This window comes from Mastigoproctus giganteus, chromosome 7 (assembly GCF_048544385.1).
Source record: "Mastigoproctus giganteus isolate SK-2022 chromosome 7, ASM4854438v1, whole genome shotgun sequence".
NCBI classification, from domain to species: domain Eukaryota; kingdom Metazoa; phylum Arthropoda; class Arachnida; order Uropygi; family Thelyphonidae; genus Mastigoproctus; species Mastigoproctus giganteus.
In genome coordinates, this window is record NC_143581.1 from 74406519 (window position 1) to 74422170 (window position 15652).

General features: G+C 33.1%; 1 protein-coding gene across 3 annotated transcripts in view; it reads left to right on the forward strand.

The window, feature by feature from the left end:
• Nucleotides 1-15652, forward strand: part of LOC150083000 (protein tweety-like) — a 472105-nt gene that overhangs the window by 325061 nt on the left and 131392 nt on the right. For all 3 annotated transcript variants that reach the window (XR_016547147.1, XM_090376971.1, XM_090376972.1), the window contains exon 9: nucleotides 13885-13940. Coding sequence is in view for 2 of the 3 variants with exons in the window: in XM_090376971.1 (XP_090233097.1) it covers nucleotides 13885-13940 (56 nt within the window). In the remaining variant the exon portion in view is untranslated. The remainder of the gene's footprint in view (nucleotides 1-13884; nucleotides 13941-15652) is intronic.

The following is a 15652-nucleotide window of genomic DNA, read 5'->3' on the forward strand; positions in this document are numbered from 1 at the left end:
AAAATATGTCGTTCAAACGAAGTAAATCTAATTCTCCTGCACCTAGTAAGAAAAGGAAAACGATATCTTTGGAATGTAAATTTAACATTATCAAGGATTTTGATAGCAGAATGAAAATTTCTGAATTGGCAAAGAAGTTTGAGCTACGGGAATCCACAGTAAGAACAATCATAAAAGATAAAGAAAGAATTGTCGAAGCGGTGAAAAATGCTCAATCCTTGAACTCAAGCATAATTCGTAAACGTTATGGTATTATTGCTGAGGTGGAAACAATGCTGAAATTATGGTGTGATAATCAAGTAAAAGTGAAGAATTGTCCAGTTGATCAGAACACTGTGTGCTATCAAGCTAAGCTGAATTTTGAGAGGTTTAAAGAAGAAGCTGGGGAGGCGGGCAAAGATGAAAACTTTGTAGCTAGTAACAGTTGGTTCAACCGATTTAAAACTTGATGTAACTGGCACAGTATCATGGAGAGTGCCGATAAAGAAGCTACGTCTTCTTTTCCTGAGACACTCAAGGCTATGATAGAAGAAGGTGACTATAGCATTGAAACCGTATTTAACGTGGATGAGACTGGTCTGTTCTGAAAGAAGATGCCTAAAAGAACTTTTATTGCGCGTGAAGAAAAAACTTTCCGGGCTTTAAGGTTTCCAAAGACCGATTGACAGTGATGGTTGGCGGGAATACAGCTGTTGACTGCAAGTTAAAACCTCTCTTAATTTATCACTCCGTAAACCCAAGAGTTTTAAAAAAATATATCTAAAAATAGCTTACCAGTGATTTGGAAGTCAAATCATAAAGTTTGGATGACAGCTTCCGTTTTTGAGGACTGGTTTGGTCACCACTTCATACCCGAAGTCGAACTTATTGCAAGTCTAAACAGATTCATTTAAAGATGCTTCTTATTGACAATGCACCCGGTCACCCTCCTGCCACCCTAATTAATTTCGACCCACGTGTGAAAGTTGTGTTTTTGCCTCCAAACACAACCAGCTTGCTTCAACCGATGGACCAGAGAGTCATCAAAACATTCAAGGCTTACACACGAGGCATTCATTTGCACGTCTGAATGAAGCTATGAGACAAAATAGTGAAATATCTGTTAAAGACTTTTAGAAACAATTCAATGTTTTAGATGCCATAAGAATTATTGAAGAATCTTGGGATGAAATTCACAAAAAAACATTGAATGGTGTCTGAAAGAAACTTTGTCCATTTTTTTCCCCTCCAAAAACGAGACGAAAACAATGTCAGAAACTGATCATGTTGCTCATGTGATAGAAGAAGTTGTTAATCTTGCTAGGCAATTAGATTTGGAAGTCAATGGTGATGATGTCACCGAGCTGTTGGATTCACATAGTCAGGAGCTGACAATGAATGAGCTCATAGAGATGCGTGAGCAAAACGTCACTGAAGTATCTGACACTTCAGACCCAGTTCCACCAGAAAAGCACATGACAATTGCAAGCTTGACAGAAGGTCTCAGCTCAATTGAAAAGGGCTTAAAAATTTTAGAAAACATAAGACTGCGTTATAGCTACAAAGCAAAGAATAAAAAAATTATTAGCTTGCTACGAAGAAATTCTGCGTGAAAAAAAAAAAAGGCGTTGGGTCGTCAGCCGAATGTGTTAATTTTATGAAGCCATCGACATTGAAATAACTTTTTTACGTAACTCATTTATTTTTTTAATACATATTTTGTATTAATATGTATAAAGAACTGCATTTTATTAAATATTTTTCTTCTAAACTAGTGTTTTTGTTAGTCCTTGGTCCCAGTTAAACAAAATTTATATGTATTTATATGCATAGTTGTACCCCGACTTACGTGGATTCGACTTAAGCGATTTTCGTCGGACCCACCTATTGCGTAACTTTTTTTTTTTTTTTTTTTATTAAAATCCCAAACACGAAAGGTATCAAAACCTATAATACTTAGTACTGTGCATGGGTTAAAAGGGAAGTATGGGGGGAGGGGGATGCCGGAAACTTTGCTGTAGAGACTAAACATGGGTTTCACCACTTCAAGCCTCCAACGGGGTATTACTGTATGTTAAAAATTGATGCAGTATTTAACATAGTGAAATGGCAAATTACAGAAATAGAGAAGGGTGGAGATGGCATTAGCATTAGAAAAGGCACATGATGCAAGAAAGCAAGCTTATATAGCATCAGCCAAATAAAAGAAAAGAAAAAACAAATCTTCTAATTTCACCCATCCAGTCGCTCCAAATGTTTGTCTAGTTCTGCCTTGAATCTATTTAAGCTGTCAACTTCTACAACGAGATGAAAGTTTGCTCCAGCAATCAACCACATGCTGGCTAAAGGCAAACTTCCGCACATCTATCCTACAACTGCATTTCCTCAAATTTATAGATATAAGCTGGTCTGTAACTTGGTTACAGACCAGCTTATATCTATCATAGGCTTCCATATCACCCATTAATTTATATGTATCCCATGCATTTTTCTTTTCTGCCACATGTCTCATTAGTTCATTTGACATCCATTTAGGCCTAAACCTTGAACAATATTTCTTAGTTGGTATGAAAAGCCTAGTAGCTTCCAAGATTAATTCTTTGAATGCTTCCCATTTTGAATTTGCTGTTGGTAACATCATAATTTGGTCCCACCGTATAGAATTTAAATACTGTCTCAGACTTCCGTAGTCGCCTTTACAAAAGCAAACACCCTTCCCTTTATCCCTGAGGTAGTTACCTCTTTGAGTAAATCCCACTTCAGCACACTGTGATCACTGCCACCTAGTGGTTCCTTTATCTGCAGATTCGTAATGCATGAAGAATCACTACTGATAATCAGATCAAGAGTATTACTCCCTCTAGTTGCCTCCTGAACATGCTGCTCTAGAAAACAATCATCCAATAAATCCACAAAAGCCTTGCTAGTATGTGAGTGACCAACCCACAAATTCCAGTCAATATCTGGGAAATTAAATTCCATTATAAGACACTCTGATTTACTGGCCCACTCTGTTTCCCTGTACAGTTGTTTATCATACTGATCACAGTCATTAGGCCTAGAACATATTCCTACTCTCAATTTTTATTTCCTAGTGCTTATGTCACACCAAACTGACTTGACACTACACTGTCCAGCCATGTCGACTGGCTGTACTTCCTTGGATTTTATGTTTCTTAACTAATAGCATAACCCCTCCCCCCTTCCTATCCTGTCTATCCTTCCTGTACACATTGTACTCCCCAAATTCCATTTCTGCATTCCTTATATCTGTGTGACACCATGTCTCTGATATCCCAAAATATCTGCCTTTGATGTTTTGACCAACACCTCAAATTCATCAAATCTATTTACAAAACTCCTAGTATTGGCGTACACGCAAGTATACATGCACCTGTTCCTATTCTTAGCTAGCCTAACCCATGTGTTTACTTGTGCTGCAATGACTCCCAGCAGGGTAACGATAATGGATAATGATAATGGGTAATGATAATGGAAGTTATTAGGTATAAGCACAGTTTTGAAAAATGCTAGTATTGGGGGAAAGGGGTTAACATACTATGAAAATTGTTCTGTTTGTGAATTGTCAGTAACACACAAGAAGAGCATGGAAACCATGCTTTTGAAATAATATTTAGGGGGTATATATCTTCATTATCTCCTTCCCCCATGTGGATTTTTTCATTGATACCAATTGCATCAAAGTCACATATACAGTGGGAGGTTAGGTACAGGTTTGAGTAATTACTCTAGTGCAGTAAGGTGGAAACTAGGGCTTGCATAAAACCGAGAAATTTCAAAACCGAGTTTAACCGAAGTTTACTCTTAAAACCGGTTTTAAAACCGATTTTCTCAGACTTAGGGAAAATAATTAAAAGCTTATAACACGGGTATTTATTTTATCTTGGGTAGATTGTACAAATCGTAATCAAATCTTTTAAACAAAATCTATCACCTCTTATAGTAAAAAAAAAATAAAAAAATTAAAATGCTCCAAAAAAGTAACCAGCTTGAGATTATACAAAATTACAAATTGTATTCAAATCCTTTGAATAAAAACTATCTTCTCGTATAGTAAACAAAAAAATAATAAGCCCTATAATAATAAATAAATAAAACTAATGTGAAAAAAAACAGCTTGGGGAAATTACTTTACTATTTATTGATCAGCTTTTTTCTGAAAATGATCCTTTAAAAAACACAGTATATTAAGCATTTTTCCTGGTAGACTTGACCTTATTTTCGTGTTAAAGAGACCAATGATCGAAAACACTCTCTCAGATTGGACACTTGTTGGTTTAATGGTCAGCAGTGTTCTATAAACTTTCTCCAGCTTTTCACTTCTACTGCTAGTTGCCCCCAAAATTTTAAATTCTTTGCTGATTTCCAATTCACTCGGATATTTCGAAGGCTCTTCAGTTAATCTCTTTATTACACTATCATACTCTCGCATGAGTGTATCTCCAACATCGGAACTAGATGAGTCCTTGTTTTCTTCTAAAAGAACAGTTCGTTTATTTTCAGTTTCTTCATTCAACGCTAAGACTCCTTCGGAATGTTTTGCAAATAATCTCTGATAAATCTCTTCGGCATGCTTTTTCAAAACTTGCTTACTTGGAAAATCAAAAGTTTTTGAACCTGAATCTTCTTTCCTAAACTTTTTGGGGTTGTGTAGATAGCTCAGAAAAGCCACAGTTTGGCAATTTCGTCTTGCATTGTAACGTTGCAAAAGGCTTTGGTGAAACTTTAAAGCAAATAGATTTTCTGCTGTATCAAGCTTAGCAAGCAGAAATTCTATTGAAGACTCTGCTTTAAGTAAGTCTGTATCTTCTGAAGTTATAGCCTTCAGAATCATTTCAACTGGTCGCAAAGTTTCACATAGCAATTCAAGTGTTTTCCAGTCATCATCAGACACAGCTTCAGTTGACAGTACTGTACATAGAGCATTGGTAATTTTTCAATTTCAAAAATCTCTCAATCATATAGAATGTGCTTTCCCATCTAGTCTTGCAATCTAATATAAGTTTATATTCTTTCCCATTAAATTTTGCTTTAACAAAATTTTGTAATATGTCATTTTTGGTAGGCGATTTTCGAAAAAGCTTGCAAATTTTTCTGACTTTGTTAATAGTTTGTGCAATATTGGCCATTGGATTGAAGAAATAAATGAGCTCATCGGTAAAGTTGGTTTGATAAAACAAGCCTTGCTGTCTTTCTTCAACTTCTTCATCATCACTACTTTCTGCATTATTTTCATTTTCTTCATTGTCTTTGGGAGCCTCAGAGACTGTGGCACCATAATTGATTGCTTTTTTCATTAAGTACATCTATAACTGACAGATGTATACAATGGGCTATATATTGTTGTTGATTAGGCATAATTTGCTTGCCAAACTTAATCATCATTGCTGCTCCATCGGAGGTGTAGGCAACAATATCCTCATCCAAGTTCAAACCAAGTTCCTTCAAGTGTCCATTCACAATTTGCTCAGTTCTTCTGCTATCAAGTGAACCATTAATCTCAATAAGACCTAACAACCAATGATTGTCTTTTGAATGCACATTTATATTCATATACCTTTTTATTTTGTAAAGACGTATATTCATCTAGAGTCAGTGAATACCGTGCACCCAAAACCAATGAATTTTTGAAATGCTGAATGAGTTCTTCTTTCTTAGTTTTATAATAATTCAGAACCATATTTTTAATTCCATTCACTGAGGCTGGTGGTAATTTATCGTATTTATTTCTCTGAAGGTGAAAGCTTGATTGTATAAACTCACTCTTGGGAACTGAATTAAAAGAAAATCCATCTAAAGCAGCTAATTTTGAAATCTCTTCTTCCATAGATTTTTTAACAATAAAGTTTTCTAATGTTCTTACCATTTTTACGGGAGGTTAACTATTATCTTGTTTAATGTCAATCTGATGCATTTTCTTTAAATGCAACATCAAAGATGATGTAGATCCTCCAGACGACTTCATTATCTTCTGACATTTCGAACATTGTGCTTCATCTTTGCTTTTTCGAGCAAAATAATTCCATACATTAGACATATTAAGAGTAATAAATATTAATTAGTAGGAATTTATATCACTGACAATTTTAAACAAAAATATTGAAGATAAAGGCACAATACTATGCGTCACTCCCGCAAGCACTGAATGAAGAGTCTAAATGAGACAAGTTTCAGAATTTTCACGAAAGAAATTTTTTTATTTATTTACTTGCAATTTTTTTCCCCCAATTAAATCTATTGTATTTTCAAAATTACATAAAAGCTAAATTTGGTAAAGCTGCTTTTTGGAGAACATTTGAACGCAAATTTAATAGGAATAAAGAAGCAAAAAACTTTTTACAATCGAAATTTGATGCAATATTCAGTGAATCTGTTTCTAGTGGCTAACCATCAATAAGACACCTTCCATAACTTGCCTGGCGAACAAGATAGATGGAACGGAGAAATGTTGAGCATTTTCTTTTACACTATTGCTCCGACTCACTCAGTCGTAAATGAGTACACCTGCATCGTGCCATGATACAGATGGGAAGATAAAAGGTATCCCTCCTAGATTTGGGTCACTTGCCCATGAGATTCGTACCTTAAAATAAAATAAAAAACATTTTTAAAACACAAAGCAGTTCAACGATCCAGACAAATGAACAAACAAAAGAAAATGCGCGTAACAAAAAACTGTATTCGAGAGCTAACTAAGAAAATATTCGAATCTGGTTTCGGTTTTAACAACTCAATATGAAAACCGATTTAACCAGTTTGCAAGCCCTAGTGGAAACCTTACTGCACTGCAGAAACACTAAATGGACACATTAGAGAGAGTTCTGAATAGATGGTTAAAACAGTAGGTTAACTGTGGAAAACAATAAATCTACTGAACTTACTGCATATGATAATATTTAGTTAGGCTATAATCCAAAACCTGGAAAAATTCTTAAAATGCCAAGATTTACAAATTTGGTGCTTTGTACTCTACATATATTGATTTAATGATATTAAGTTACATAATTACGGTGACCATACATCCTTTGTAATAAAGGACAGTCCTTTATTTCAGGAAGCTGTCCTTTAGATTTATTTATTTTTAAAAAACCCACTTTTGTCCTTTATTTTTGTTTAGTCATTTAACTTTTATTGTATGAATGAAACCACTTAATACACAGTCTGATTGCACAAAATCCTTTTCCAATACTTGCTTCTTATAACCTCATGGCTCACTTAAAATGTGTAGTGTTTTTTACTATTAAGCGAGTGTTATGGGGAAGACCCGATGTAGTGAGTATGCTTCACATGAAATAGGCTGATGAAGTTGATATTGAAGTTGTATTGGTGTATTTGTATTAGTGACTGATTATTAGAATAGGGTTCCCCCCCCTCCAGACTGCCTCAGTCTTAGGGTGTTTATCCCCCCTTCCTGCTGTTTAAAATAGGAAAACAAGTTACAAATTTTAAAACAGCGCCAGGAGGGGGGGTAAACACTCTAACACTAACCACGTGGGTTAGGCGTGTCAATCACTGCCTTCTTCTTCTTGCCGCCATTTTGGAAGAGAACCCTGTTCTAAAGTTTTATCAAAATTTATTCATACTTTTACATCTACACAATTAGAATTAAAAAATTTAATGAAATATGTGATCTACATGTTCAGTATAAAAAACTACTAGGTTACAGCAAACTAGGTGGTTGACTCTTCTACCGGCTTTAGAAAGGATTTTAAAACTTTTTAAGCCGCTAAAAAAAATTTTTTTTTTTTTTTTTTGGAACAAGAGAGATGTCTCACAGTTCTCAAAAACTTTTTTAATGATCTGTTAAATTTACATATATTATTTGGTTATTTGGAGTTAATGGTTATTTTTAAAATTTCTAAAAATTGAACCTCTATGTGTGAATATTTTGTCAATTTAAATGAATTGAAATTAAAGTTGAGTGAACAAAAACATCAATTTTTACCAATGAATATTAAGAAAATCATTTCAGAATTAGAAGCAAAACCAAACAACCTTGATGGAAAATTATTTAAAGGATCAGTTCAATCATTTTACCAAACCTGCATTGACTATTTTAATCAATGGAACAGTGCCTTCCTAGAAATGGAAGTATTCAAATTGATCGTTTTCTGAGAAATTCCATTGTGGACGAAGGTTGAGGAGAGCATTTCTTTTATTTCAAATGAAAGAAAACTGAATGAATATTGATGGCGAGTTATTTGACGAAGTTTGTTGTGTTAAAAATTATGTTACTAAGGAAAAACTCAGAGTGATGACAAAATGAGGAAATGACCTGCCATCATAAATGGGTTGAAATATTTAGATATTTTATTGATAAATAAATATCTCTTAAAAATTGTAGAATTTTGCTTGTGTCTCCTGGGATTAAATGCTCCTACTGAGAGAATATTTTCAGTAATAAACAATATGTGGACCAGCAAAAAAAACACAACTAAAAGTTGGAACAGTGGAAGCATGCATTTATACTAAATGCAATTTTGATGAGTTGTATGCAGTTTTATGACTTTTTAAAAGATGAGCATGTTATTTTAAAAAAAAAAAAAAGTACATTCATGCAAAAAATATGAAAATTGAGTTGTCGTTTTTAAATAAATTTACATATATTATTTGAAGTTAGATATTTTTATTAGAATATGCATTTTGTTAAATATTTTTGTAAGGTTTTTCTTAGTTTTACTCTTGAACTTTTCTTTGCAAAACAAAGTAATAAAAATAAATTAAAAAAAAATTTTTTTTATCCTTATGAACCTATTTCAGATGTTCCCTTTATTTTCTCAGGTTTGTCCTTCATTTTCTTGGGATTGTCCTTTATTTTCTCCAAGAAAATATGGTCACCAAATACATAATGGACATGGGAATGCTATTATGAACTTTTGATAATATCTGTGGCTACATTTAAAATACTGTATACACTGTATGGTGATAGGACAAACTCAGAATGAACCAGAAAAATGCCAGATTGAGAGTTGATGGATAATGGGAATCCATGTTAGGGGGTATACCTAACTGTATTGATGCAGCAGGGGAAAATGAACTTGTTGATATAGGTAGTTGTCCTTAACAAGTTTGTGATGTACACAGTGGTGAGCTGTAAATATTTTAACAATGGGCTCGCAGTTTTTCTGACTTTCTACCGAGTAAATTTAATCAGTCATGGAAGTGACGTCATCCACGGCTTCCACTAGGGGCGCTTCCCACGCTCGCACTACTAGTAGTGTGATTAGAGTGCGTGACGGTTCTTTTGGGACCGGTATGATATCTTGAGTCGGGGCAGATTTGGGGGGGGGACAGATGTGGCTATTACCCCCTTAATCACGTGTATAAGTGAATGCGTAAAACGTTCCTAGGTCTATCTAACAAAACTTAAAAACCTGGTTGTCATGCCTCGCCTTACAATGATAACTGGATACAACAGTGTCTGGAGTTCTAACTAGTATGACGTCACAATCGTGCTTTCTGAAGTTACTACTGCAGTAATTATGATTGCAACAATACAAATATTTGTCAACAATTTCTTTTTTTGTCTTACATTTTTGTTACATTCCATTGTTAGGTTCCTCAAACAGCTGCGTATGTCACTTCAACTACAAGATCGGTACATCAATCAGTGCTGTTTTACAGAGATATTTAGATACGTTGCACTTGCAAGTATACATCTCTTACTTTATTTATCATAAATCCATCATATCTTGTCTTCCAGAAATTATGAAAATCTGTGAATGATCAATAAAATATTTACAATAAAAAAGCTCTTTTATTTTGTAATCGATATATACAAATCAAAATACCTAAAAGAAATGTGAAGGATGTTTTGCATAAACCATCTACCGCACGTGCTCAGCACATGCACAACTTTTTTATTCGTATTTTTTTTTTAACAACTAGGGAAATATAATGGATACATTTTTTTTCATGATAAAATTTTAATATTGTAAATAAAAAATAACATGAAATATTTCTCATATCACAAATAGCATAAAAACTATCACCAAACATTCCACAATATAAAAACAAATATTACATAAAAAACAAACTTTCTAGAAAAAGTACACAAAAAAAAATCAGATTGCATGAAGAAAAATTTATTCTGAAATTTGCCAATTTACTTCTTTATTAATATTTGTTGTCAATCTTCTGCTTTGTTCAATAGCTGAGCAATGATTACAGAGGAATGATTTGACGTAACGATCCGGATCAAATTGAAGCAATGGTTTTCATTTAGATGTATGGTCATCATAATCTGCAGTGTGTTTAATTTTCACAATATTATTCATTACTCTGAAAGCTCACTCAGCTTCAGCACTGCTAAACGCAATGGTATCAAAGATATTTTCTGGCTTTCTTAATTGAAAAGTTAATTTCACTCGATTTTAAAGATAAACAGACTTCATCACAATCTCCAAAATTATTAATTTTTATTTCATATTTTATGAGAAAACTTAAATTTCTTATTCGGTTTTCACGTTTTGCCACCGAGACGAAAGTTCTTTCACATTCCATGATTTCGGGTTGCACATGTTTAAAATTTCTTTCAGTGGTATCGTTATTTTCTTTATTTAATTTAAAATCACTCTGTTGCATTAATAACTTGTCACAAGGTAATTTTACTGTTCTTACTTACGATTTTGATTCCTTCAAATTCTTTCCACTTCAACATGCTCTCAACTTTAGCTTCATAATTTCCATCAGAATTTTTCAAATTACCAATAGCATTGATGGTTCGAATAATTAATTCATATGCTTTTACCATTGCGATTCTGTAAAGCTTTTGAAAGGTAAGAGAGTCCCTGCAGGATATCGATCATTAGTGCTAAATGGTTAAGAAATTCCAGATTTAGAAGTCAATTTAATAGTCCGGAATATTTAACTTCTGATTCAAAATGTTTGTACAATGCAGGATAATTCCCTTGACCTGCAATTACCATCCGCAAGCTACAAGCTGCTCATCGTGGCCCAAACACATGACCGGTCTTTATAGTTTCCACATCAAGTTCTTTAGCAATCATCCTTAATTCGCACTAGTTTTTTTTTTTTTTTAATTGTCTGTATGCCATTATATTTTAGAACATTTTATACACAGTGAAAGGCTCGACAAAGTTTCAAAATCTGCCAAAATTTCATTTTTGTAAAGTTTATATAATATAAAGATATATCTTAGTTGTCTCAACCCCCCCCCCCCACACCTCTATGTTGCTACTGTCACTAGTTTTTTGAATACAGTGCAAAATGTTGGAATCACATGGATATTCAGCTACTGTGACCATGTAAACATAGACAGGAGAAATTTACTGGCAGGTATGGATCACTAAAAACATATGCCCATTTGTCAGAGTAAAGGGTAACCACAGGTTGACCAGAGGCTATAATCCATGTCGAGAATCTTCTTAATCCTCTGACTGGCTATGGAAAAGACTAGTGCGACTTCTCGGTATGTAACTGCATAGGTTTTACGGACACCACTAACACCGTGAAACGGTAATCCCTTTCACCCTTAATTCACACTTTCTAATTACCTAAATTGCCTAAAGGCCAGAGGTGAGAACAATGCATACAAAGTTTCCCTCCTAATCCGTTCGTTACATGGAAATTATTTTTGTTCAATGGAAACTATTTTAAATGTAATTACCAAGGGAATCAAAAAATTTTGCTATAAAGAAGTTCATTAAACAGAGGTCCCACTGTAATTAAATCAAAAATGAAGCAATTTTAAAATAATAACCGATCGATTGTGCCATTAAAATGCTGGGAATGGGGCCCCCCCGCTCGCCCCACTGTAGTTTCGGCTCAGGATACTCAATAATTGCATTCAGGATTTCATTTGTAAAATAAATGATCGTCTCAACAATGGGCTCACAAATTTTCAAAAAAAAAAAAATAATAATAACAATGGGCTCTCGCGAGCCCACTATAGCCCACCACTGGATGTACATGTTTTGAAAGTTTAATAAAATTGTATTCTACTGTATATGTTGATATGAGTACAGTTTCCAGTGATAAAAGTAAAAGAATAAAAGAATTAAAATTTAAAAGTACTAAACTTATAATCACAGTGCTAACTCTTAACATTTAGTAATATAGATTCCAAGAATATCTTTCAATAGTTGACTTTTCAAAAATATTTATTACTAAATTAAAGATATGGTTAATTATTATTGATCACTAATAGATCAATAGCATTATTAGACTACAGGCAGTATATAACATTCCATGGTAACATTATGTAATCCATAAACTTCGTTCACAGCTATAAACTTATTCATTTATATTTAAAAAAGGAAGGAGGGGGAAACACACTATATTGAAGTTCACAGTTGGATTCAGTCACTCATACCAAGAACAACAGCAGCTTGTAAAACTCCTCATCCATCAAGGCATTACTAATTTGCACATAATGTTATGCATTTACTCAGTATGTTGCTCAGTACGTTATGCATTACTAATATATTCATAATGCTCTTGTTGCTATATGATAACTTGGAAATCTGTTGCTATATGATAACTTGGAAATCTGTTGCTATATGATAATTTGGCAGCAAATGTCATATTCAGTTAAATTAAAAATTAATTATTTAATTGGTTAATATCATTAACTTGATTCCTCATCAAGATGTTTTGAGTAATATACGATGTCTTTGTAAATGCAAAATGCAATGCAAGATCATGGAAAGGCATACAGGCAGTTCTTGCTTTATGAGTTTTTTTTTTTTTTTTTTTCAAAGTTTCAAGTATCAACAAAATCGAAAATATGAACATTAATTGCAAAAAAATGAATGCTAAACATTCATAAATACAGCATTTCAAACCATATGCATAGCTATACAAAACAGTGTACCCAGCTTTACGATATTAATCTGTTCCAGAGACACCATCGTATCGCGAAAATATCGTAACGTGAACCGGTAACACGTTGTTTTTTGGTAATTCGTTCCATGACCTCGGGAGTCGAAATTTTCACTATATAATTCTCTAAAATGTAATTTTTATGGTTTAAATTGTATTAGTTACCAAATCAAATCACTAAAATGTACTACACTTTCATCGTTATCATATGCACTGTTATAAGAACCAATTTTGAATGTCTTTGTGACATTTTTCTAAAGCACATTTCTGGAGGTCACGACCATAAAACAATAAAAACAATTTGCACTTTTTGGTTTATTGGGCTTTTCTGTTACTGCAAGCATTTATAAACTGGTAGTAAACTCGATGTTGTTGCATTTGTTAAAATACTGTTAGCTAGATTTGTGTGGTTTTTTGCATTATTATGGTGAAACGTGTTTCCCTTTTACTGAAATCTTTATTCATATAAAAAATATAAATCTTTTCTTCATTCCTTTTTTTTTTTAAGCTTCATAAACTTGTTACTCCGCGCAAATCCTGTTAGTTGCAATTTGTGTGTTCCGTTAAAAAATGCTTATGCATCTATTGAAATTTATAAAGAAAATAGAAGATTATCTTGGAAACACACCTCTTGAAGCATTTCTGAAGAAGAAGACTCCAACAAACAGAGTGCTGAGCCAATAATGAGTGATCAATGAGTGTACATTTAGTCGATGTGAACAATAACCATACTTTAAAATTTGTAAGTCATAAATAATTTCTTTATTAATATAATTTGCTTGATTTTACAGGCTACGTTTTAATTTCTTTGGATAAATCAATCATTGTTTAAACATAAACTAATTAGCTAACTAATTTCATTGTTGAGAACATAACCCCTATTTTTAACATTATGTCTATGTGATTTAATTCTCGCTTTACAAGCGTGCGCTAGGAACGAATTAACTCGTAAAGTCGAGAACTACCTGTATTCAAGAATATTATATGATAATATATTGTATTATTATTATTACTACTACTAAAGCTACTTTTTTATTATAGGTGTCCTGACATATTACTTACACTGTGATGATACATCTGTAAATCCATTTTCTGGAGTAAGTTGTACTTTAGTTTTTTCGCTTTTATATGGTTCTATAAAGGAAGTAGTTTGCTTGTTACATTTATAGTGTGTGTGTGTGTGTGTGTGTGTGTGTGTGTGTGTGTGTGTGTGTGTGTGTTTATTTTGCAAGCCATATATAAGTTAATTGAGAGGATGTTAATAGAAAATGAACTGCAGATAGGGATTGGAAATATGGAAAAATAAGAGAAAATAATAAGGAAGTACTTATTGTAAGTATGTATATATTTATAATTTTTAACCGCTAATTTTAGTCTTTTATCACTGTGATGGTTAAACATTTCATGTTAATGTGGCATTAATGCTATTGCTGGTTTAATAATTGTACATTATAAGCACATTAATATTATTGTGCATAAATTTTATTTGATTTATGGTTTATATTTAGGGCAGGAGGCATCGGTCATTAAGGCCTGACTGTCTGCCTAGCAATTGGTGTGCTAGCAGCGGTTGGTTAGCCTATTGTTACATGTTGAATTTAAATTTAAATTGCTAAAAGAATAATTATTGGTATAAACAGATATTTTGACAATAATAGGTTAGTGGAAATAATGATAAGGTAAAGTTAGGAGAAATTAAGGAAAAAGATTAAAGGAAAAATTAGGGAACAATATTACATTCTTTCACATGGTCATCTCTTTGCTACTTCCTCAGGGGCTTTGAGCGGACAGATAGCCAGTATTAAAAGAATGTCTCATGCATATCTGTTTCTGTGGTCCCAATAACAGTTTTGTCATATGATATGATATGATACTTAATATGATAAAGATCATATGATCTTTATCATATTAAGATCATATGATAAAGATCATATGATCTTTATCATATTAAGTATACTGTATTATAAGTATATTTTTAATTTCTGAAATCCAAATTATTTGGTGTTAACAGTAAATTGGGATTGGGACCCAAAGCCCAACGAGTATGCATCAATATAAAATATGATATGCATTTTCCTGTAACTGTTTGCATGAGACAATTCTTTTAATATTGGCTATCTGTCTACTCAAAGCTTCTGAGGAAGTAGCGGAGAGATGACCATGTGAAAAAATGTAATATTGTTCCCTTCTTTTTCTTTAATTTCTCCTAACTTTACCTTATTATTATTTCCACTAACTTATTATTGTCTTGTAATAATTCTTTTAGCAATTTAAATTCAAATTCAACATGTAACAATAGGCTAACCGACCACCACCACTAGCACACCAATTGCTAAGCAGACAGTCAGGCCTTAATGGCTGAAATGCCTGCTGCCCTAAATAAAAACAATAAATCAAATAAAATTTATGCACGATATATACAGCAGACTCTCAATTTACCGGGATTGGATTAACCGGGACACTTCAAGACTCCAAATTTAAAAGGGAAAAAAAAAAAAAAAAAAAATCAACCAGAAATCATAAAATTCAAGTAATAACTGGAATTGGTATAAACAGATATTTTGCAAGTCGTAAATAAGCGACTAAGAAGTGGCATTATAAGTCATCATTGGGAGATTAATGTGCCTATTATCTTGCAACTCCCACTGCCTTCGGACCCGCCACTGAAAAAAAAAGAAAACGAAAAAAAAAAAGAGACCAAATGTTTAGTTTGTTTTAGTCCCTCGCGTCAATTGTTGTGTTCCGTCGCACAACAAAAGGACAAATTTTTTGTTTCGTTATTTATGTCAGGGATGTTGGTATTTTTTTT